The 25,512-nt window shown below is 42.1% G+C and overlaps 1 protein-coding gene across 1 annotated transcript in view; it reads left to right on the top strand.

Annotated features, from left to right (window-relative positions):
- LOC311044224 (superkiller complex protein 3-like) overlaps positions 1-25,512 on the top strand; it is a 33,932-nt gene that overhangs the window by 2,794 nt on the left and 5,626 nt on the right. Inside the window, exons 4-37 of the mRNA XM_084055667.1 lie at positions 206-297; positions 990-1,065; positions 1,703-1,849; positions 2,770-2,868; positions 3,608-3,716; positions 4,083-4,223; positions 4,587-4,685; positions 4,964-5,088; positions 5,651-5,737; positions 6,109-6,212; positions 7,268-7,394; positions 7,767-7,946; positions 8,505-8,629; positions 8,908-9,158; positions 9,968-10,070; positions 11,044-11,229; positions 12,580-12,730; positions 12,819-12,897; positions 13,232-13,293; positions 13,384-13,440; positions 13,553-13,621; positions 14,441-14,515; positions 14,704-14,845; positions 15,679-15,772; positions 16,138-16,215; positions 16,802-16,926; positions 17,346-17,469; positions 18,054-18,278; positions 19,372-19,444; positions 20,697-20,750; positions 21,008-21,119; positions 23,402-23,530; positions 24,218-24,342; positions 25,251-25,415. Coding sequence (XP_083911793.1) covers positions 206-297; positions 990-1,065; positions 1,703-1,849; positions 2,770-2,868; positions 3,608-3,716; positions 4,083-4,223; positions 4,587-4,685; positions 4,964-5,088; positions 5,651-5,737; positions 6,109-6,212; positions 7,268-7,394; positions 7,767-7,946; positions 8,505-8,629; positions 8,908-9,158; positions 9,968-10,070; positions 11,044-11,229; positions 12,580-12,730; positions 12,819-12,897; positions 13,232-13,293; positions 13,384-13,440; positions 13,553-13,621; positions 14,441-14,515; positions 14,704-14,845; positions 15,679-15,772; positions 16,138-16,215; positions 16,802-16,926; positions 17,346-17,469; positions 18,054-18,278; positions 19,372-19,444; positions 20,697-20,750; positions 21,008-21,119; positions 23,402-23,530; positions 24,218-24,342; positions 25,251-25,415 — 3,990 coding nt within the window. The remainder of the gene's footprint in view (positions 1-205; positions 298-989; positions 1,066-1,702; positions 1,850-2,769; positions 2,869-3,607; positions 3,717-4,082; positions 4,224-4,586; positions 4,686-4,963; positions 5,089-5,650; positions 5,738-6,108; positions 6,213-7,267; positions 7,395-7,766; positions 7,947-8,504; positions 8,630-8,907; positions 9,159-9,967; positions 10,071-11,043; positions 11,230-12,579; positions 12,731-12,818; positions 12,898-13,231; positions 13,294-13,383; positions 13,441-13,552; positions 13,622-14,440; positions 14,516-14,703; positions 14,846-15,678; positions 15,773-16,137; positions 16,216-16,801; positions 16,927-17,345; positions 17,470-18,053; positions 18,279-19,371; positions 19,445-20,696; positions 20,751-21,007; positions 21,120-23,401; positions 23,531-24,217; positions 24,343-25,250; positions 25,416-25,512) is intronic.

Here is a 25,512-nt window from a genome sequence, read left to right as displayed (position 1 = left end):
CACCAACGTTTTCAAGCTGACGTAGGAAGTGAAGCCTCTGGGGGGCTTTGTTTATTATAGGATTTATTATGATATTTATTTATTATGATATTTATTATATTACATCTCATATTCAGCTCTTGTATAGAGCCCATGAAAATTCACTACCTGCAACATTGAACTTAATTATTCTCGAGAGGTAATCTGTGTTACATTTGTGTTTCAGGGCTTGGCTAATCTGTATGAGAAGACTGACCAGTGGGACTTCAAAGCGGAGCTACCCGACGTCTACCAGAAGCTCACTGAGCTGTATGCCAGGTACGCTACTGAGGGACCTCTTTGACATCAAAGTAATTTAACACGTAGATACAGCATCGGCCGCTGCGGTTTGGTTTTTTACAAAAAAATGTGACACATGCAGTTATGTTATAGCTGCCGGTCATTCAATTATTGGCTTAGGAATGTGACAAAAACAAAAACATATCCATGAATTCAAGTCTCCATGGGGTGAATAATCGATAGAAAAAAAGTCATTTTGTGGGTGAACTATCCCTTTTAAGATAGTTAAAGATAGTAATAGTAATGGTTATGAAACAGAAAGAAAATTCGTCTCAGGTACTTGTATAGCTCAGGAATATTTCTTGCAGTGGACTTGAAGTTGCCCTGACCAATATGGCGGTGACATTAATGATACAGTGGCGTTTGCGGCGTCTACATATATTATCGTCTTATGTTTTCACTGTCCTTTGAAGTTTTACGGTAGTTATAGTTGTGGAAGAATAGGGAGACCACCTCCAATCACTGCAGATGTGCTAGTTATATTGTATTAACATCCTGTACCATACACATTGGTTAAAATAATTCACAGATTGTAGCTTTAACCTTTTTTATGGAAGTGTTTATGTGCCAAAATGAGTTCTATAATTGAACAGAAAGGCATGATGTCAGGTTTTTGCTACCTTTCAAATACAAAGCAAGTGGTCAAAAAATGTTTCGTTCTTCGTTCACAGCTCGGACAAAAACAAATGTTATGACGTGATAAAGAAGTTGTCAGACATCTATCAGTCCGACAAAGAATATTTAAAGGTAACTATGTAATGTGTGAGGTGTGTGAGAAGTGTGAAGGAAGAGATGTTGAGGGAATGTTAGTGACCTTTGTCTAACACATGCATGTCAATCAGTCAATCAACCAAAAATTTGTGCTGTCGCCTCACAGCTAGAAGGTCCTGGGTTCGATTCCCGCCGGGGACGATGTGGGCGCTTGGGGCGTGTCTTCTCCTCCGCGTCACCAGCGCCCATACCCTAGGTGGGGTTGGCGAAAGGGCCTACTCTGTGTGGAGTTTTCCCCGTGTCTCCTAGGGTAGTTAATACCCTCACAAAAACATGTTGTAATCCTGGTCACTATACTGCCAGCTATACTGGTCAGCCGGGGCGCCTGATGGAGGGGAAGGGAACTGGTTGGAATAACGTGTTCCTTCCACGCGCTACGTCCAACCAGGGAAACTCTCCCCTGTCAGGTGACAAGAAGGTCAGTTGGCTCTCATGCATTGAAGGAGGCATGAGCTTGGCCCTGGGCTCCCTAGGCTGGTAGGGGGAGTGTAGTGCCCAGGATCACTTAGAAAATTGGCACCGGGTGAAAAAAAGGGTTAAAAAAAATCGACCAAAAATTATAGCTATAGTGCAGAACATATTTACAAACTTTTATGCGTGCGTGTTTTTGCAGTTGGCTAAAGTTTGTCTCCGGCTCATTGAGCTGAAAGAAGAGGAGGCTGTGGAGAGGAAGGAGTTACTGGAGCTGTGGAAGCAGATGATCTATATGCTCTCAGACAGCACCGACTCAGAGGAGCAGGACAATGAAACTCTGCAACATGTAAGATTTCCCTCAAGTGTACAATGCAACAAAAACCAACGTCATGCAGGGTTTCCCTAGCCTGGTTCCAGACCATAGACCCCGCCCACTCTCTGAGTGGACTGCTCCTCTTCATAGACATAAAGGTAGACGCCTTCTTCGGCTCTGAGGCGTGCGTATCTCGGGCGTGCTTCCACTTCTTTCATAATGTGAGCCTATGGATTTTCACGGTCGAAGAAAAACCTGTCAAGTCGGAGGTGGGGGTGGGTCTAACGACAAGCCAGTCAGCGAATATCTGCTAAAGAAAGCTGTGTGATGACGTCAAATTTTAATCCCCTCCCCCTTGTAATCGCCGACACAGCAAAGTCAGACTGAAGCTCCACGCAGCTTCAGGCTGATAATCAGGCTAGGGTTTCCCTTCATGCTGAGCGGTATTGCCTTCAGAAGTGCACAAATTCTGTATTGAGACACATACTATAAGATCTCCTACATAGCTGGATTGTCAGAACGCTTTTCACTTAAAATAAATAAATAAACAGTACTGTGCTTCACACAGATTTTACGTGTGGCGTTAGCTATGTTAAAGTGACATAATTTTAGATTCTGTATGACAATTTAGACTGATATCACATTTAGAACATACAGGCAGACTTGATTAAATGAAGTTATGATTTTATGTTTATGTTTAGCCTACTAAAGGATCCCCATTAGAGACACATAAATTAGCCTCTAGTCTTTCTGGGGTCCTGAACAAAGCAGATACAATACAGACAGACATGCAATAAAAAAAATAAAAAAAACAACAACATGAAACACGTTTAATATTTTGGACTACCTTCAAACAGACAAGGCCCTGTGATCTTTGGCACAGACACCAGGTTGGTAAACGCTGAACGTGTAATAGTTGTTCTGCTCTGCTTGTTGTTTTTCTATGATGACAGTTAATCACAGCCTTTGAAAGGGCCATGGTTCTCACCGACCCTGTGCCAGGAGACGACCACAGGACGCTCTCGGCCGACTTTGTCAAATGTCTGTCCAAAGTAAGCGCTCTCCCCTGACATTTTGCTTTTACATAATCAGGATGGATGCAGTACTGTGCATTCAGAAGCCACGCATTTTCATAGATGGGTTACAAGCGGGCAGGGCTTGGCAATAAAATCAGGGGTCTTCAACGTTTTCAGGCCAAGGACCCCCTAGCTGAGAGAGAGATGAAGCAGGGACCCCCTCTATATTGTATAAAATTGTCTTTCAGATTCAACTTTTTTTGTTTACGTGGTCTGCTCTTTTTTTTACCTTTTACGCCTCTTTGCCAAAAATAGCCGATCTACAAGCTCACAACGCCTCGCAGCGCGAGGCGTTGAGAGCTTGTAGATCTGCTATTTTTGGCTAAAGTTCTCCTCAGAAAATGGATGCCAGGGTTCAAGTGGTGAATGTAAAATAAAAAATCCTATCACACAAAGATTTGGCGGACCCCCTGTAGTAACTCTGATGACCCCCTAGGGGTCCCGGACCCCTTGTTGAAGACCCCTGCAATATATCAATAGTATATCGATATCTTGATATGAGACTAGATATCATCATAATATCGTGATATGGCAGTATTATCTAAATGCCATATCTCAATATTATTTTTTGCATAAACATATATATATATATTTTTAATCAAAAATATGGTGACATTTGATTTACTTGTCCATATTGCCCAGCCCTACAAGAAGGGCACATTTATTGGTCTGGAGTGTTTTTCCTGTTGTTACTGAATCTTCCATCTCTCTGTAGCTCCCACACGAAGAGGCCAAAATGAGAGAGGCATGCGAGTCCATGCTGTCCCTCTATCCGACTCGGAGTTATCCTCTGGAAGTTCTCTGCTCTCACTATCTCAAAACAGGTAAAATGAATACAGCCGTTTGATTTAACATGACCAAAACTACAATAAGTACCACAACATTTTTTATCATAGTTTATTTGCTAAAAGTTTGACTTAGAGACCCATTTCATCATGCAATGGGAGTGATTGGAACCACTGCTTTAGAGCACATTAACACCAGATAAAGATGATTGACAATAATTATATTTATACTGTACCCTACCCAGGTAGCCAACTACAAGCTTAGCTTCTATGTTCGACAATTCTTTTACCACTTAAGCCCTATTTTGTACTTTGTCGCACAGCGGTGTGTGGAAAACTTTGCTTGAGAAATGGGCAGTAAAATGCCCAGCTAATGTTACAACTGTGATACTGTGTGTGTTCCAGGTATCCTCGGTGAGGACGCAAGCAACTGTTTTGCCCGGCTCCTGGAAATGGTCCCAGACAGTGGTTTAGGTCGTGTAGGTCTGGGCACCAAAGCTCTGCAGGAGGGCAAATATATAGATGCCATTAAAGAGCTGGAACAAGGTATTGCACCTTACACACTGAAAATAATGATTTCAAAATGTCGGATAAAAGCTGCCTGAATGCCACGTCGCCATGACTGATTTCAGTCATTTGGATTCCATAGAAACCAGCATGTCTTCTATGGAAGCACGTTGCATAGCGAAAATATCCGATCTACAAGCAGACGCATTGAGAGCTTGTAGACCAGGCTATTTTCGGGTATTATAGATTTGAAGTGGTTAAACTAGCAATATGTTCAGAAGCATCTTCCATAAAATCTTAATAGTTTACATATTGTGTTAATTGTTTAGGAATCAAACACACTGACTTTATTCTTACCTTATTGCTGGTGTGTGACGTGTCTTTCTGTTGTGTTTTCATTAGGGTTAATGAAAACAGCCTCCAGTACAGGCTGGTCCAGTCTGGCTCAGGCCCAGCTCAGAATGCACAGATACTCAGACTGTGCCACATCCTGCAGCCAAGGTATGTTTCACCTGTGTGACCGATGAGCATGCTACTTTTGTGTTGCTCAATAGAAGAAAAATAGAAGATTTTGTTGTTCACACTAAACCTTCCTCCTCAGTTTTAACCATTTTCAAGTCCTAAAATAGACATTTAAACTTTCATATTGTTACCTAAGTATTCACCAAAAAAAGATGATTATTATTATTTGTTTATTAGTTAGCTCCCGTGTGGCCTGAGGCTGTGTTTGAGCCCTCAGAGAAATTCTGAACGTGTGTGCCTTGTTGCATCATTCATAGGTCTGACTTTGTGTGAGCCTGGAGATGAGAAACTGAAGCTCAGCCTCCTGAGGATGAGACTGGAGGCTCTGGTGAAGAGCTTGGAGGAGAAGGCTGCAGACCAGGCTCTGGAGATGCTCACAGAGGTGAATGCCAATTGATGATTGGTGTTGTGTACCTCTGGAAAAATGTATGGCGCTTCATAAAATGTTTGTTCTATGATTGGATGGGAAGATGAAATAAACTCTGGAGATGCTTTGACGCTCAAAGCATAAAATGGCCTTAAGACACTTGAACCAGTTGTAACCTGCTCTGCCCGGTTCAGTCACTTGCTACTAAAGGACAAAATCTTCTTTGTTTTGGGGTTTTGTTGCTGCCCAGTTTAACTGAGAAAAGTATTCCAACAATTCACTGATTTTGGTATTGCAGTTCACATGTACACATACTCTCACGCTCTGTCAGTGTTTATGTATAGCATGGGGTTCATCTGTGACGTTCATTGAATTTGACTTCTGATTCTTGTCAGGGAACTATTTCTCTTTGCAGCACATGCATGCATCCGAGTTTATTTTAATTTGACTATACAGCAGTTTTCCCACAAGCACCAGCATTGTCTTGCAGTTTGAGCAAAGTTGAATTTGCGAACACTAAATGCAGTTTATCTTTTTTTTGGTTTTGATTTTGATTATTTATTTATTTTTGCTTTAGATCCCAGGTGCTAAAAATGATCCTGTTCTGATGGCCTTTAAAGGAAGAGCGTATCTGAATAAAGGACAGGTGGACAATGCTCTCCAGGTAAAATACCTTTAATCTTTTGTTTCTACACAGTGTTAATTGAACTCCCAAGTGTGTACACATTTAACATTTCTACAAATGTGTACCCTCTTTTCCATTAAATTAACATTTTATTGTGTAACAAATGTTGAAATTATCTGTGAAAGATATGACATTATATTATATGAGATAAGATATAGTACGATGACACATTCTTGCTCAACTTGGGCAAGCTATATTTACAAATGCTTAGCTAACCTTCCTCTTTCAATTAATGCCAGGGTTAAAAAGATAGTGTACCGGCATTTTATCATAAGAAACAAGACATGTAAGTCTTGTTATATAAGTGCTGTTATAATAATTGCTTCCATCTTTGGCTGTGTCTTTGACAGGTATCATCAGAGCTAATAGGATCTGATCCTAACTTTGCACCCGGCTTGGCACTGAGAGGACTTGCCCAGTTAGCCCAGAATCAGCATCAGCTGGCTGAGCAGAGGTAGTGGAACTCATGTGTTTGTGCCTTTCTGTTGTGGTAGCATGGCTAATTACTCATTTAGCCTTTGTGTATATCACTTTGTAAACTCTGCATTTTGAAGTTTGCTTTATATTAATGTTTACATGTAATTATTACATACCCACCCTTTTAGTTCCCCCTGGGTGATGGTAATAAGAAACACAGATTGAATAAAAGCTGCAGTAAAACTATACTGAATAAAGGCGTAATAAAATGAGTAGCTTTAATGTCTTACTGTACCACAAGCTGTTTACATTTCTGACTAATGAAGTATTCAATCAATCAATCAAACAAACATTAAGACGACATAGCCCTATACCAGTCCAGTAGTTGACCATTCAGCATAGGCTTAAGTGCCGCCGCAAGCTGAACTGTCATAGTGACTGTGACCTCGCTGTGGAATGAACTCTGTGTGAAACATCACATGGAAACATGGATGAAAAACAGACGGTGTGGTTTGAATTTGTGGCTTAGGAGACACCAGAGTTTACCACAACAAAGAGTGGGAAACAAGGGCCACAACCCACCAGCAGCACCTGCTGTGTTGTCCTTCAACCTATGAATGCGTGAATGTGTGATAATGTCTCTTTAGCTAGCCATTAACAGTGTAGAAACTGCTCTGTTGTCTTCCTTTAAAAAAAAAGCCTAAGCTGTAATTATGGGCACTACTCTCCTTCTAAGAGAAGGTTGTGTGCACATCCCACGCCTGTATTTAGGCCAGGTGCTGGACATCAAGGAGGAATCAAGAAAATAAGGAGGAAGTCCGCACTGTTTCTCAAGCTCCAAGAAACTCGCTTTTTATTATAACTGCAACGTTTCGACCTTCTAGGTCTTCATCAGGCAAATGGTGAAAAGGCCTTTGCCTGATGAAGACCTAGAAGGTCGAAACGTTGCAGTTATAATAAAAAGCGAGTTTCTTGGAGCTTGAGAAACAGTGTGAGGACTTACTCCTTCTTTTTCTTCACTACTCTCCTTCTGCCAGCGTGGGGATAGCCCCGAACTGAGCTCATGCTCTCTCTGTTGTCTTCCTACTATAGTTTCATGCAGGCAGCAGCTCAGAGCCCAGATTGCGGGGAATACTATTTCCTCCTGGGACAGCTCTACTGGGACATGGGCGAAGAGACTCGTCAAGACAGGACCAAGGCCCACACGCACTTGTTGAAGGTTAGTAAGATTGACATGTCCTAATCTTTGCTTTTTTGATGGGTAAGAAAACGTTCTCGCCATTATATCTTGCCATTGAGTTGCTTAGCTGATGCTCTTCACCTGGAGCCAGTTATAACGTGAGATTAACCACATGAATCCTAGCTTCCCTACTCTGGGGAAGCTTGTAGATCAGTTATTTTCTGCAAAGATTTGGTGTAGAGAGAAAAAAGGAGGGGACCTCTGTCAACAAAGAATATAGGGATTAATTGGATATTAGAGCATACAGTGTCATACTTGCTTATGGACACAGACCATGAGAACCTGTAATCTTTCCGTTAAGAGCTTGTTGTCTCACCTCCAGCTTCTTCTAAATGTGCATCTGTTCATCAGGCAGCGAAGCAGGACCCCTACCTGGGTTGTGTGTTCCGCTACCTGGGACATTACTACCGCGGGGTGGCTAAGGACCTCGGCCGAGCGCGGGGCTGCTATAAGAAGGCCTTTGAGGTGGACAACAGCGATGCCGAGTCGGGGGCCGCCTCTGTGGACCTCAGTATGGAGCAAGGGGACATGGTGAGGACCCTAGTGGGAGAAAACACTGTAGTACAGTTTAACGTTTAAGGCATTTAATGGAACAAACAAATGTCAGAAATAAAGTGGGGTGCAGCAGTTCAAAGTGATCAATTTAATTGATTTACCAAATTAAAGAAAAGTCTTCTATTCAAATTAATAGAGTAGCATAAATGGACGTTGCATAACGAAGTAAATGGGCTTATGGTGTTGATTTGTTGATTTATAAAATATGATTTATTATTATCTGATTAAGCAAACCATTAATCGATTAGATTAATAGCTAAGAAAATAATCGATAGTTGCAGCCCTAGTTGAAAGCCATGGTGTTCAAAACTTAACCCATTAAAACCGGGAAAGGATCTGTGTTTTATATTTTAATGTTGGTTAAACGTTGTGCCGCACTGCGAGCTTGTACTGTACATCTGCTATTTTTGAACTTTTTGGAAAAATCTTGAAAGAACTACTGGTTTAGAAGGCATTTGTAGAATCGGTCTCAAGTCTTTTAGTGGGTTTTAATTGGTTTCAATAATTTCTCCTCTCTCTCTCCCTCTGCCATAGGACACAGCCCTAGCAGTGCTCCAGTCAGTGTTACAGAAAGCCACTCCGGGCTCAGCCAAGTGGGCCTGGATGAGAAGAGGCCTTTACCATCTGAAGATTGGGCAGAACCCACAGGCTGTCGCTGAGTAAGAATCTGACATTTGGTACAAACTGTACAAACTGGTCTCGGATCCAATCCAAGGCCAGACTTTCCCCTTCCCCTACAACCTCTCATGCCAAGCTTTACCAACAAGTTGTGACACGTTGTGAGCTTGTAGATCGGTTATTTTTGCAGAAGATATTTAGTATAGAACGCAAACAGGATGGCCCTAGTATATAGAGCCCTGGGAGACTCCAGTCAACTAAGTATACGCTTTTAAGTGGTTAATCCTTGCAATTGATGTTTTGATTTTGTTCTGTGTAGCCTGCAGGCAGCCCTGCGGGCTGACCCAGAGAACTGGGTGTGTTGGGAGTGTTTGGGCGAGGCCTACCTGAACCGCAGGAGCTTCACGGCAGCCCTGAAGGCCTTCGGCAAGGCCCACCAGCTCCACCCTGCCTCCATCTACAGTGTCTACCAGGCGGCTGCCATCAAACAGAACCTGGGCAAGTTCAAGGAGGCTGCTGCAGAGTACCTGCAGGTCACAGCACGGGAGGACTATGTCCCTGCTCTCAAAGGTGTGTGTACTCATGGATTAAAGTTCTCAGTCGCTGCGACGGATTTCAGTGATTTGGATACCATAGAAGTCAGCATGTAGCTGATCTACTAATCGCTTAATAGTTTTGTTAACCCATTAAGACTTGAGGCCGATTCTTACTAATGTCTTCTAAATCCTAACAGTTTTCTGAAAAAACATAAGATTTGAGTTAAAAATGTTCGCTTTAAAACAATATAAATATATTAATTTGCACACATTTTCTCGATTTTTCAAAAATAGCAGATCTACAAGCTCGTAGCGCGGCACTCGGTGCCGCGCTACGAGCTTGTATATCTGCTATTTTTGAATAGCCAAAGTGTAAAATAATGCTTTTTAGCTCAAATGAAAAAGTGACACAGATGCTTCTTCAGGTCTTAATGGGTTAAGATTAAAGAGTATTTGAAGTTGTCAAACTAGCAATAGAATACATGTTCAGAAGCATCCTCCATAAACATGAATGGTCTCAGACATTTCATAAAGCAAAGGGTAAAGCTTCAATCTGTCATTTTATCTTCAACTGGGCTGTATGTAGAACAGCAGCATGATACCTAAACATCATCATTACATTTTCAGTCATGAGATTCTATTTTGCTGTACTGTATGTACTGTATTCCTTGTGTACTTTTTTTTACTATTATAACTTTTTTTCATCATCTTTACTGTCGGGGGTTCCAGATAATTTGGAATTGCATATCCCTAGTTGCTCGTCACACCTTCTGTGATCTGTTTTCTAGTTATTTGATTCTGTGATGTGATATATTGTGATATATCTATCTATCATTTGTTCAGGTCTAGGAGAGTGTCAGCTGGCACTGGCTAAAGGTTTGATGGAAGATTGCAGAGATGGAGGTGCCATAGACCTCATCCAACAGGCCATACAAAACCTCTTCAGGTACGCAATACAAGTCTCAATGTGACATATAACTATATGATTTACATTTTTTGACATAGCCAATATACACGTTTGTAGATCTTGTAGATCGGCTATTTTTGCGGTACACCAGTGCATGTCAAAATATTAAATGGGGCTTAATCGGACTAATCGATTTAGTCAATTATATATATATTTTTTAGTTTATTGGATTAACCCATTAAGACCTGAAGCCGATTCTACAAATGTCTTCTAAATCCCAACAGTATTCTGACAAAATCTATGTTACTATATTAGTGGTGCCAAAACCGTATATATACGGTTTTGGGAATACAACCATGGAGTGCCAAAACCGTATATATACGTTTTTTGAAAAAGAAATGAAAAAAAGCAACAGGAGATATCATTTTTCGAAGATTTAGACTTGAATCCACTTCCTGGTTAACTTATGACTTCAAAAGCCTGTATCTCTGCTCCTGTGTACTTTTTTTTTTTTACAATGTTAATTTGACTATTTTCAACTGGCTGCAACTATGGAACGGATTACCAAATGTTTTTAATTCCCCCCCCCCCGATTGTACGAGACCTCTATGTGTGTAATGAGGGGATCACCGTGAGGACGGTGATAACTGAAAATATTTTGTGACTACTTGAAAAAGGTTAAAAAATGGTTAAAAATCCAGGCACTCAACGTACATTTTTTTAATAAACCTCTGGCACCTCAAGTGTTAATTTAAACACATTTTCTCGATTTTTCAAAAATAGCAGATCTACAAGCTCATAGCGCGGCACTCGGTGCCGCGCTATGAGCTTGTATATCATTGATAGAATAATCGCTAAGAAGATCATCGATAGTTACAGCCCTAATATGAAGCTTTATAACCCCAGTGTTAAAATAACAGCTTCATGTTTAGTCATTGAAAATCCATCCATCCTCCTGTGTTTATTTTCCATCTGTTGAGTGACCTTTGGTCTCGTCCTGTCCTTCCCCCAGGGCAGTGGAACTTCGTCCAGACCTGTCCTGTTTGTGGAAGCTGCTCGGAGACGCCTGCACCACCACCGTGGGAGCCGTGTCTCCAAACAGAGCCCAGGTTCTGATGCCTGGCCCGTTGGCTGGTTTAGAACCCACCACCCAGAGCCACAGTCTCAACCAGGCCCAGACACTCAAAGTTGGGGAGAGGTATGACCTCAGACAGGCTTATTTTATAGGTTTGAATCCCCCCCCCCCCCCCCCCCCCCCCCCCCCACACACGCACTATTACTCTTCTCCTGATCCTATGTACTTACTGTTGATAAACTCACTTTATACTCACGTATTTAGTTGATTTCTAATCGTCAAATTAAAAGTGGCTATGTATTATTTTTCTTCCAAATGTAGTAGCTGCTGCTTCTTCTAATATTGAGGTGAACCTACAATGCAAAACCTAATAATGTTGACAAATCAGTAGCTGACTATTATCCCACCAAAGTGCGGAATGCCCTGCCACCAGCCATCCAATCTGGGAACCCATTGGCAAAAAAAAGAAAATGATCCTTTGAATTTGCCTCTGGGGGCACCGCCTAATTCCCTGTATAGAGAACGGATGTTGGCCCGTTTACGCTCCTTCAGCCCTCCTCTTCCGGTGGTGCTCCTTTGTGTTCATTCCTAATAACAACAACTCCACACGTTGTAATGGGAGTTGCCGACAGATTCAGCTGTGGAGCTCTGAATCTGTCTTGAGAGATTACCAGCCATCAAAAAGTGCGACTCCCTACCCTCCGCCATGAAAGAGCAGCTGTGTGCAATTTGCAACTGGACCTAGACAAGTCTTCTAGCTCATTGGTTCTCAAAGTGGGGTACGGGGACCCCCAGGGGTACTTGGGGCGGTTCCAGGGGGTCCCCAGCTAAATGATGGATAGGAACCAAATGGACCCTTATGGTTCTGTAACTCTGAGAGTGTACACATGGAAGGGTCCATTTGGTTCCATGTGTACGCTCTCAGAGTTAAGTTAACATTGATTTTATAATATAAATTGGGGTCCCAGAGGTATAAATGCCATTAAATGGGGGTCCGTAGCCTAATGCATGTCAAACTGGGGGTCCTTGACATTAAAATGGTTGAGAATCACTGCTAGAAAGCCGTATAAATCTTCTCTTATGGGGGTCCCTGGCTTATCTTTTCAAATGGGGGTCCGCGGTCTAATAAGTGTCAATTTGGGGGTCCTTGACATGAAAAAGTTTGAGAACCACTGTTCTAGCTTGCCAAAAGAAATGACCCCCCCACTGTTTTTCTATAAATATACTTTTACTGCTCCTAGTATTAATGATCTCTTGTTTAGTATTGCATTGTATGTCTGTATATGTCTTGATGAATTGAATACATAGGACCCCAATGGAAACAAGCCCTCAAGACCTTTTGTGTTATCCTTTTAGCATTATTACCGTATAACGGTACCTTTTGTACTTTTTACAAACCGTTAATAGTAATAAGTATTCAATCAATTAATCAATCAATAAAAAATGACATGTAATGACATGTTTTTCCTGTAGGTGCTACGGCCGTGCCCTGAAGTTGATGCCTGAGGCCCCCAGCCTTTGGTACGCCCTGGGTCTCAACTACTACCACCAGGCCCACATACCCTGCCCTGTAGAGGAGGAGGAGGACGGCTCTCTAGTCCTTCTGCTGGAGAAGGCCCAGCAGGTGAGATTCTTTAAAAATATATCATTATTGTTCAGCATAATTTAAATTTGTTTATATTTTTACCATTCTGCCCTTTTTTCCCTCTCAGTGTGTGAAAAAGGCCATCATGATGGACAGTGGGAGCCACACTTACTGGAATGCTTTGGGAGTGATCGCCATGAACAAAAGTGATTATTATTATTATTATAAACCAATTTCACTGTTTAGTTGGGTCATGTGACCTTGGCCTAGATCAGTGGGTCTCCAAATTATTTTGGGGGATCCCCAGATGATTAGCTTAATGTGCAACCCAACAGTAAACACACCAACATACAGTATAAGTGTATACAGGGTATCTGCATATTTATAAAGTGACAATTGAATTACTTTTAAGACCTTTTTACCAAATTGGCCAGATTGTCAAATATTACTTACTGTAAGAAAGAGGCAACCCTTGGCCTAGAAGATCAACAGAGCTAATGTCATTTTCTCAGTGCTGTCCTGTGTCGTTTCTCATAACAGGTGTTGAGAACTTTGCCCTGGCTCAGCATTGCTTCATCAAATCCATACAAGCAGAGGCTAATGTAAGTTACAGTACTTGTGTTTTTTCATGCCAGGTGGTATAGTTATAATATGTCTCAAGACTCTTTGTTACCTCTACTCTCCCATCATAGAATGTCGTTGCCTGGACAAACCTTGGTGCCCTGTATCTGAAGAAGGAACATATAGAGGTCTGCAGTGTTACCTTTTTCCATTGATTTTTCATATAGTATCTAAACTAATGGGCTCGAGTTAGATGTTATTTCTGTACAGTTGATTTGTAAACAACATCTGTCTTCCTAGCTTTCACACGAGGCCTTCAAGATTGCCCAGTCCTTGGAGCCCCTTTATGTCACCTGCTGGATTGGACAGGTATGCAATCTGATCTTATTAGATGTTTTTACTTCATCTCATTTGCAAGGAAGCCTCGTAAGCAGGATGGATATTTAGGAAATATGTCCACTTAGGACTGTCTTCCTTTGCATAGCAGTAGGTATTTTTGACTCCGTTGGGATTACAGAAATTGCTGTATAAGGTTTAGGATCTATTGTCAGATGGAAAAGCCTTCTGATAGGATTCACATATTTAAGCCCAGTCTTCATTTAGCTTGGAGCTCAACCACAGCATGGACAAAGTCTGCAGCGGACTGCTCATATCTATTACCTGCACCTAAATTGATAAAGTACAACTTTGCCAACCTTGCATTAGTGTAGTGTGTGTCTAATATGTATGTCTATAAGTCTAAAATATGTCTATATCTTGTCAGAGGGCCGTATCCTCAGGTCAGTCTCCCAGGTACTTCTGAGAGATTCGAACTATTCTGACCCAAAGCGTTATCATTACCCATCCATTCTCTATTTTGACCTTGAGCTTTTCGATCCAATAGTAATCTCTTCACACACAAAGGATTACAATACTATGCCATGATGTATTGCTGCAGGTAGAGTAACAATCTTAACTAGCTGCCGAAATGTTTATGACGTATACGGTACTTCCAACTGAGATGTCTGTATTCATTTGATAATAAAGTGAACTTAATTTTGTTATGACTTGGTAATACTGAGCAATCTACCCACAGTAACACCTTACAATTAACGTAGTAGCTATAGTCAGGTTGTCTTTCCCCCTGCTGTCTTTCTCTCTCTCTCATCGCCCTCTCATCTATCTTGTATATTGGTGTTGTCCTCCCAGGCCCTGATAGCGGAGACAGTGGGAAGCTATGACACCATGGATCTCTTTAGACACACCACAGAGCTCAGCACACATGTGAGTGCCCCCCCCCCTCCCCTCCCCTCCCCCAGCCAGTAACAAGCTACAGTAGCTAATGAGCAAGATACAACTTTGATGACATTTGGTCTTAGCCTACTTTGCCACATTATTACCCTTTTTCCCCTGGGTATACCCTTCATCTACTTGTCTTTGCATTGTCTCTCTGTGGTGTCTTTCATCTGCAGACAGAGGGAGTGAAAGGCTATGCCTACTGGGTGTGTTCCACCCTGCTGGACAAGAGCAACAGAGACTCAGAGCTGTATCGCTACAACATCGTCCAGATGAACGCCGTCTCCGCAGCTCAGGTGTCTCTCAGCAAGTACACAGGTGAGTGTATGTGTGCCTTGCAGGCTTATGCAAAGGTTAAAATATAAATTTAGATAGCATGTTATGTAGACAGATATATTATACTGTTTAGACTGATGATAGGTTCTTGGTTTACCTATGATCCTAGCAGTGTTGATTTTGTCAGCAAATTTTGATTTAGTTTTAGTCATAGTCTTTTGAATAAAATTCCATTTAGTTTTAGTCATATTTTAGTCATCTGAAATGTTTTAGTTTTTGTCTAGTTTTAGTCGACTAAATATCATAAAATTATAGTTGACTAAAATGTATTTTGTCGGTGCCTTGATGGCGTCGTAATGGCTGATTTTACGCTTGGTTGCATGCTGAAAATAGCAGATCTACAAGCTCACAACACGTCGCGCTGCGACGCGTTGTCAGCATATAGATCTGCTATTTTCAGAGCGCAACACCCGAGTGCAACCAAATATAAAATTACTTCCCTCACTAACATTTTAGTCTAGTTTTTATTTGTTGACGAAATTGTCAATATATTTAGTCTTAGTTTTAGTCATTAAAGCTTAGTTTTATTTCGTTTTTATTTAGTTTTCGTCAGTGAATAAAGGTAGTCGACGAGCATTTTTCGTCATTGTTTTTTAGTCGACGAAATCAACACTGGGTCCTAGGTTACTGTTTCTATGCATTTGATGTATTACCTTGTGTTTACCTTGCTTACTGTAAGTCGCTCTGAGTGTCTGCTAAATACCTAAAGTGTAAATTGTGTGTGTGTGTGTGTGTGTGTGTGTGTGTGTGTGTGTGTGTGTGTGTGTGATAATAAAACTGTACATATGAATGTGGATTTCATGTGTCGCCCTCAGAGAGGATCCAGTGTGATCCTGATGCTTTCATCATGCTGGGATACCTCAACGAACACCTGCAGCTGAAGACGCAGGCTGTGCAGGCCTACCAGAGGTGTCTGTCTCACTGTCTGCCTGTCTTTGGCTTTGTCACTGTCTCTCTGTCTCTGACTTGATGAAGATCCCTACAGATCAAAACATTTGTGATTGAAATTTGAATTGGGTGTAAAAGGAAATCTATTTTGCTAAAAATGCATTACCGGTACTTAAACGCATATTGAGAGCCTGTAGATCTCTTACTTTTTATGCACAGGGCTTAAGTGGTTAAGTAAGCCACTTTCTATCTGTTAAATTGTCATTACAATTATGACACGATCTTTAGTGTCTTCTAATTCAATAAATGATTGTGTGTGATGATGATGTGTGGTTTAACTTGTGTGAATGTCATGTTTCTTTACGTTTTTGTGTTTCTTTCCTCAGGGCAGTGGAACTGCTTCAGTCAACATCTCCTTCAGAACAACTATCTTTTGCTTTGGGAAGCTATGGCCGTGCATTATGGTAACAACCCACGCACACCACATACTGTACTCATTATGATTTGATTTAGTAAGTAAGTACATTCTATTTGTATAGCACTTCTCACAGAGAGAACACACAACGTGTGATGATTAGAAACAACAAAACACAAGCTATACAATTAATCTCAGGAAACAAAACAGCTGACACCCCGAAGAAAAGTCATTTAGCCTATCTAGATTCATTACAGATGAATATTTTAAAAGCAGCATCGCAGTAAGTATTAAGTAAGTACATTTTATTTGTATAGCACTTCTCAGAGAGAGAACTCACAACGTGCTTTACATACAACAGAAATCAGAAAAACACAGCAGAAGCGTTCAAATGATAAGAAACAACAAAACACAAGCTGTGCAATTAATCTCAGGAAACAAAACGGCAGACACACCTGGAAGAAAAATAATCATTTAGCCATTTAGTAGATTCATTACAGATGAATATTTTAAAAGCGGCATGGAAACAACAGGTCTTAGTGCCCATGTATCATACCCATGAATTCATGAGAGCGAGGATACATGTAGGTTTGCATAGGATGTAGGTTTTTAAAACCCTGCCGTGTTCTCCGCAGCGCCTCGGGTCAGTGGGAGGACGCGGTGCGTGTGTACTCCTCCACGCCGCTGCAGGACCTCTGTGATCTGATCGGCCTAGCTCTGGCCTTCTGCAGGGCAGGACTCATCCCACAGAGCACCGATGGTGAGAAACACCAATACCCTTTCACCACAAAATAGAGATTTCATTTCTCTCCCTCCGAAGTCGTGAGGGACCAATCAGGGCCCAGTATCCAAATGTGGGCGGGCTTATCACCTTATTTGGAGCAATGACGTACAAGGAAGCACTGCTCTGATTTGTTCGTACAAGGAAGCACTGCTCTGATTGGTTTAGGTCTAACCAATAGAGTCCGTTTGGTTCTTTTTGTAACCGCCCCTTGGAAAAAAATCTATTGATAGGGACCAGACTAATATCCACGCAGTGTGTCGTGTGATATTGTCTGGCCACGCGAGGCTAGTCTAGTTAGTGAGACATAATTTAAAGGACAACAGTAAAGGAATCTGTAACTTACTGTATCATTTTATATGTAAGCGTTGCTCACATTTCTGTGTGCGTTCCCGCAGCGTACGAGCGTGCCCTGGCGGTGGCGTCCAACGAGAAGGAGAAGGCGTACATCTTGACAGCACTGGCCCTGCTGCAACACAGGCAGGGTAACCTGGACGCCGCTAAAACCCTGCTCTTCAAATGGTCAGTTCACTGAGGCTTAGCCTCCACTGTCTCTGTCAAAATGGTGGACTTTACCTGTTTAGGGGGCCAATAGCTGAGTGGGTAGAGAGGCTGTGTGGTACCGTGAATGTGTGTTCAAGTTTCTTTATTAGGATAAACCATAGAGTTATAATGTATCTAGAGGGCGGATTCCCCAGCTATAATTTTTTTTGAAGCACCCAGAAGTAAGAAATATTGGTTCTGAGCAGGCGCACTAGGGTTTTTACGGAGTCTCTGAAGGGACATTAGTGCGTTTTAACGATAGACGCACGCGCAGTAGCATTTTAAATGCAGAAGTGTTGCTATCCCAGTTTTGACCACCAGGCGAAGGCAGCTTCACTGTTCTACCGTGGTTCTGGGGGCTTGGGATAAACCCCTTGAGATGTACCATCTTGTTTTGGAGGGGGTCCCAACATAAATACATGTCACAGTTGTTACATGTATACAGAGTAGACACAGAGTATTCACACCCCAATTCGATCTCTAGTTTATATTATGTTGGAATGAAAATGCTTTTCTATGTGCTGCACATTGGGTTTTATGTTCCTGTGTTCCTGTCCTTACAGCTCCATGTTAAAGGAGCCTATCCCAGAGTCTCTGCTGTGCCTGTGCGCCCTCGGTTTGGTCCACCGTGACGCTACGCTGGCCACCGCTGCTCTGACGGAGCTGCTGAAACTGGGAACGGCAACTGGGGACGCTGTGTCTCAGCGATGTCTGCTCACCTGCGCCCTGCTGGCCCTACAGGGGAACTACAGCGCTGTGCAGAGAGAGGCAGCCAGAGCCGTACACAGGTACACTTGTCTAGTTGTTTCGTTTGGACTCAGGACTAGTTTATGTGATGTACAGATGTCATTTTAAGTTACAATAGTGTAAAATAAAATACAATACAATAAAGGCTCTATACAACTACGTATAATGACAGTATGATAAGGTTGGCAAGGAATATCACTTCAAACACTAGCCATGCTTTATATGGAGAATATAGGTTGCTGCCTTCAGGAAGGAGATACAGTGTTCCTACATACAATAAGGTCAAACTGAAGAGGTCCTTTGTCCATCAGACGACACTGAGGCTTAATCAGGAGTTATAGGCCAGGGGTAGGCTGAGAGGTGGACATTGCTCTTGTCTTTGTATGTCTTTATGTATGTATTTTGTATTGTGTTTTGTTTTTCTTGTGTCATGTCAAATGTGTGAACTGTTTATTGTTGCATACATGGCTGCTGGGTCGCAAGACAAATTTCAGTGTGAACTGACAATAAAGTATTATCGTATCGTATCGTAACCTGCTTACCGTCTACACTTGCACTGCACAATAAGGACAACTTTATTTAAATAAAGCTGTCCTTATTGTGCGAGTGTAGACAGTGTACGGGTTCTTTTCTTTTATTCAATACGTCTGATCCCTGCCTATGCCCCGATCAGGTGTGCATAAGACCTTGCTTTTCCTAAGTTGCAATAGTGTAACAGTTTGTATAAAGCCCGAAACTAAGTTTGAAGTGGGTTTTATCACCAGATTTCCAATTATTTAACTGGTTTATTTAACTATTTAACTGGTCTTTGGTCAACCACAGACCAGTTTTGTCCCATGAAATAAATTACACCTGCAATATCTCAACCATGTCTTTTGAAACGTATGTGCATTTTTTTTTTTTTATTAATTAAAAACTCTAGGTACAGTAGGAACCCATGGTGGTGGTGGGGGTAACTCATCCCTGTAGCACACTATACTTTTAGGCTACTATAACAGATGTACAAATGTTTGAGCTTGTTAGATTGTAAACTGAAAAGTTTCAGGAATGTAACTACATGATTTATTTCAATTCTAATCAATAGGAAATCTATGCAAAGTCTGCAGTGTTGTAAGTTTTTTGCTCTCTTTACAGCAATCCAGGCAACCCATCTCTATGGGCCTTCCTGTCCAGGCTGGTGCCAAAGTACTGCCCCAAGAAAGCCAATGTAAACACACACACACACACACACACACACACACACACACACACACACACACACACACACACACACACACACACACACACACACACACACACACACACACACACACACACAGACACACACACACACACACACACACACACACTCAAGATATACAACATCATTCACGTACATTATGATATGTATTTTTGTGTAATTGTTATGCTATGTTGATGAATTGAATACATAGGACCACAATGGAAACAAGTCCCCAGGACCTTTTTGAGCGGTGCAACCGCTCCTATAAGAGGGTTTAGGACCCATCCGTGGTGAAAGTTTTCCTTTCCGTCGTGAAAATGTGTCTTTCGCTGTGACGCCATGCTGTGGAAAACACGCCCATAGGCTAAGCTTTACAGGACGTGCTGTGATTGGCTAGCTAGACACATGATGAAATTAACTTCAAACATCGCAGACACGCTGTGATTGGCTAGCGAGACGCATGATGAAATTAATAAAAAAATCACACCCAGAGTGAAGTGAGCGGTGCTATTTAAAAACTCACTAAAAAAAAAAAGTAATTTTTTTGAAGTGAGTGGTGCTATTTATAGGTTATTAATTTCATCATGCGTTCGCTAGCCAATCACAGTACAACACAGCCAATCAGCCAATCACAGTACAGCGAAAGACACATTTTCGCGACGGAAAGAAATACTGTCGCCACGGATGGCTCCCAAACCCACTTATAGGAGCGGCTACACCGCTCAAAAATGTAAGCACGTCACTTCGCAGGACGTGCTGTGATTGGCTACCGAGATGCATGGTGAAATGAATAACTCATAAATAGCACCACTCACTTCACACTGGGTGTGATTTTTTTTTGTTATCCTTTTAGCTTTGATGTCTGACTGTACCTCGTGCTGTTCACATTCCTGTCTAATAAAGTATTCAATCAATCAATCAATCAAAAACATGCAGCTACTGTACAGTACATCCTCATGGACAGCAGCCTTGTCTAGACATTACTTACAAGGTGTCATCCTTGGTGTGTTCACACCGGATGCAAAGGATTTCTTCTCGCAACACGATTACATCCAAAGTCAAAGAAAGAAAAGACACACATTTGCACTGGGCCGTCCACATTGTGTCTATTTCGCATATTAGCACAAATTGAAACTCCTCCTAATTGAACGAAACATGTGCTCAAATCCCACAGTCAAAAATGAGTAACGTGAGGCAAAATTCACGTATGTCTCACTTATACCTCCTTTGTGTTCAGGGTGGAGCGATGGCCGGCCATGTGGCCTGTCTGTCCAGTATGACCCTAGGAAAGGTAAACGTCTGTCTTTGTATTACAAAAATCTGGCTTTATTCTTCTCCAGTTATGACTCTTGAGTCCTAAGAAATAGACAATATTGTATGTTTTGACAAAGATCAGCAAGGTTTATTTAGCTTGATTTTAAAGATATATTTGGATTGTTATACAGTTGTCTATGTCTCACTGTCCCAGGCATTATAATACATCCCATGGATTATACTGTATCTCCACTGCAATGTTAGGCAACTGATATGACATTTGTGCACCTGCAGAGGGCGTTGTTGTACAGTGGAGTAAACCAGCTGGCCAATGGGAGACACTCTGGAGAAGACAGGCACAGGAATGCACTGAAGACCATGCAGAGAGCTGTGCTGCTGTGTCCCGGTAACCACAAACACACACACACACACACACACACACACAGTTTACATCCATTTACAATTAAGGCATCTAGCAGACGCTCTTAATCATCCAGAGCGATTTACAGTAAGCAAGGTAAACACAAGGTAATACATCAAATGTATAGAAATAGTAATCTAGGATCATAGGTAAACCAAGAACCTATCATCAGTCTAAACAGTATAATAACAAAAAAGCTATAATCTGTAAATTGAAACTACAATTATAGGATTCCAGGTCTACAAATGAACCTGGCATCTGTCTACATAACATGCTATCTTAATTATTTTAGCCTTTGCATAAGCCTGCAAAATCGTCATGTTCTAACATTATGCACAAATGGCAATTTAGCAAACTGGAGCTGCTCTAGAGCAGCGCTACTCAACCGCATGCGGCCCCAACGCAGCGTCTCTGCGGGCCTTCATGGTAAAAATGGCCTAAATGGACCTTTTTTATTATTATTGTGAAGCACAGGATAGAAATATACATTTCCGTTCAAATATATGGGTTGCTTCCTCTTTTTTAGAAAAAACAAAACAAATCATGAATAGTAACCTAATGTAGGTGTAAGACCATTGTGTTTGTATAGTGTTATACCTGTTATAAACTATGCATTATACCATAGTTTTCTATGCATTTCGGGGGTTTTGGGCGGTTTGATTTTTTTAATCAAGGCTCGCTGCTTTGCTACACAAAGGAGCTTGTTTAACCACATCTTTGCCCTGATTGACCACTTGAGCCCTGGCATCCCTATTCTGGGGGAACGTTCACATTGTGAGATTGTGGATCTGCTATTTTTGGCCAAGAGAATTTCTGTAGAGGGAAAAGAAGAGTGCAACACAGTACAGTACCAACTCAGAGTCAGAGTCAGAGTCATTTTATTTGCCATTTGTAGTGAACTACATTGGAAATGGGGTGCAAGAGCTAAAAACATTTTTAAGAACATTTACAAGACATGATACAAAAAGGTACAGAAAAACATCAACAATTCATAGAAGTATGAGGAAATAAATACGAGAGGGACATGAGCATTTTTTGGATATACCTTGGACCAGTCCTTCCTTTACAGGAGAATGATAACAGGAGAAGAAAGGGAGCGTGGTCTAGGATCTAGACAGGGGCAATTTTTCATTTAATTTACGCACTGCGCTTGGGAAAAAGCTGTTTGCAGAGCGGTTTGTGGAGCAGCCAATAGATTGGTAGCGTCTGCCCGAGGGGAGTAGAGCAAAGAGGCCTGCGGCCGGATGACCAGCAGAGCCCTCCATGATACTGGAGGCCCGAGATAAGAGTCTGTTACTATAGAGCTCTTCTAGAGCTGGTAGCAGGGGCGTGCTGGGACCAAAATTCAGCTCTGGGATTTTCCGAAGATTTTCAATAAAAAAAACAAAACATGCTGCAGTTGTTTTGGGTGGCCCACCGGCCGTCTGGCGACCCTTAAATGGCGCGGCCGTTCTGGAATTTTCCCGAATTTCCCAGTGGCCAGCACGTCCCTGGCTGGTAGGTTGGCACCAGTTATTTTTCGGGCAAGGCGCACTACTCTATTCAGGGATTTTCGCTCCTTCACTGTGAGGTTACCAAACCAAACTGTAAAAGAACTAGTAAGAATACTCTCAATAATGCAGCGATAGAAATTAAGAAGAATCTGATCATTGAGAGTGAACTCTTTTAGTCTTCTTAAAAAGAAGAGCCGTTGCTGGGACTTCTTTAGAATTAAGTTGGTGTTAGAGTGCCAGCTGAGATCCTCCGAAAAGGTTACACCAAGAAATGTTATACTTTTTACCATCTCAACCTCTGTACCATTGATTGTTAGGGGATGAGGAGGTGTCTTATTACGGCGGAAATCAATGATGAGCTCCTTCGTTTTTGAAGCATTAAGAATGAGGTTGTTGGCCTCGCTCCACCTAACTAGGTTCTGAACCTCTGATCTGTAATTGGACTCATCATCGGATTTTATCAGCCCGATGATGGTGGTATCGTCCGCATACTTTACGATTAGATTGTTTAGATTAGATTGATAGATTACACAGGTTTGTTTTACTACGTATTCACCTGTTTCCTAGACTGTGTGGCCATCACTTCCTGTCGGTCATCTGACCAGTTTCATTGGATTTCATTGGATCAAATCGACAGGAAGTGATGCCCACACAGCCTAGGAAACAGGTGAATCGAGAGGGTCTAAGACTGGTTACTTGGAAATCCATCTCGACTGAGTGTGTCAAAGCTTTTATGAAGCAGGGATTCAGTCTCTCCTCTCTGTCTCCTATCAGATGACCCTGCAGCGTGGGCGGGCTTAATGGCTGCCTGTCACACGGAGAACGCTTGCGGTTTCCTCTCTGGCTCCGCCCCTCGCAGAAAAGGACTGGAGCAGACCCTGATGGCAGTGGTCTCTGAGAAAGGTGGGTCGTGTTTTGTTGTCAGAAACTTAATTAACTGCTATACTTCTGCTAATTCAACAAATAACTATCAAATAAAATTTGCCCAGTTTAAGGTGTCCAAGGTGTGTGATATGATATACTGTTAGTAAAATGTAATCACTAAATACACAATATAGTGATCTGTATACGTAGTGTAGGCCTCAAAACCTCTGGTGTTAAAGGTAGGGTAAGTGATGTTCTTTGGTAAATAGCTTTATATTCTGAAAGTAATCATTGCTGTAGACTAGAGTGTTCAGTAACAAGAGTCTCCATGTCTCTCCAGATCTTTATTAAACAGAAAATGCATTTTCAGGTCAGGACACCAATTTTATCCAATCAGGATAGAGACCTCAGACAGGATACAGATTAAACAAGTGAAATTAGAAGTGATGACACGAAGAAATGAGCAGACAAAATTGGAACTGGAACACTACAGAAATTAAGCTAATACATGTGTACTCTCTCCTGATTGGCTGAAATTGTGTCACCTACCTGAAAATGTATTTTCTGATTATTAAAGAGCTGAAGATACAGGGATACCCCTGTTATTGAACACACACTCTACAGCAATGATTTCTATCAGAATATAATTGCTTTAACCTTTTAACAAAAACCTATAGAAAATATCAAACACTTACTGATGGATTGTAATAATGTATGTGTTTCCAGTGCGTGGTGTGGAAGAGTTGGAGCGCCCCCTAGCACAGGCTCTGGAAGGCTGGGTACTGCAGCAAGCAGTGACAGGTCTCACCCTGGGAGGACAGCTGGACCAAGCTGAGGCCCTCTGCTCACAGGTGACACACACACACACACACACACACACACACACACACACACACGCACACACACACGCACACGCACACACACTGGCCTACTCCATCAAGCAGTGGTTGCTCATCTGCTCATATCCTAATGTAAACATAATGGTGTGTGTGTGTGTGTGTGTGTGTGTGTGTGTGTGTGTGTGTGTGTGTGTGTGTGTGTGTGTGTGTGTGTGTGTGTGTGTGTGTGTGTGTGGTGGTCTGAAAGTGGGGAGCTTCAGTCTGACATTGGCACTCACAAGAGATCCACAGATCCGCCTACATCTGACGTCACCGCACAGCTTGATTTAGCAGATATTCGCTGATTGGCTTGTCGTTAGGTACTTTTTGTACCAAATAAATCCTAGGTTCACGCTACAACACCAGACCCCAAGAGAGGCAGTCCACTCGACGGGGTCTATGGTTTGGAACCAGGCTAGCATTTTGCTACTTTTTACTTTTTAAGTAGCAGATCTACAAGCTCAAAGCGCTTGGCGAGCTTGTGGATCTGCTACTTTTGATGCTTTTGTATGATGCTGTAATATGATCAAGTAGGGGTGTTAATTTACGAAAAAACACAAAAGGTTAGAATTAGGAGATAAGAGCTTTCTGCCCGACAGTAACGATATGAGACAGAAATACAGCATCCAGGACAGAGGAGGCAAGCAGGAATACATTTAAGTATTGGAATCTGGCCATCAGTCCAACCTGCTCGGTTCCTCCGGACTCGCATCTAACCACTTAAACCCCAGCATCTATCTGTATTATGAGGAAACGTTAGAGGAAAATCACAGATCAACAAGCTCACAATGCATTGTGTTGCGACGTGTTGTGAGCAAGTATTAAAATTAGGCTCTAGTCTCATCCTCTCCTCATCCCATCCTCCTCCTCTTCTCCTATAGGTGCTGAGCGTGTCTCCAGAACATCCAGCAGTCATGTTGCTGCTCAGACAGGTGCAGTGTCAGCGCCTCCTCCTGGTTGAAGGCGGCACTGCACTACCAGAGGCCGTACTGGAACAGCTCAGCAGCACTGTCATGGCTAACCCCACCCAGCTAGGAGCCTGGCATGTAAGTGGTTAACGCTCCTTAACCTAGTGCTCGGAGCCTGGCATGTACGCGTGATAGTGATATGCACCGACATTCTGCCAAGACCCGCCCCAGACCC

This window comes from Gymnoscopelus microlampas (genome assembly GCF_963454915.1).
Source record: "Gymnoscopelus microlampas genome assembly, chromosome: 4".
NCBI classification, from domain to species: Eukaryota; Metazoa; Chordata; class Actinopteri; order Myctophiformes; family Myctophidae; genus Gymnoscopelus; species Gymnoscopelus microlampas.
The sequence above is the reverse complement of the archived record's forward strand: the minus strand, read 5'-3'. Positions and strand labels throughout refer to the sequence as shown.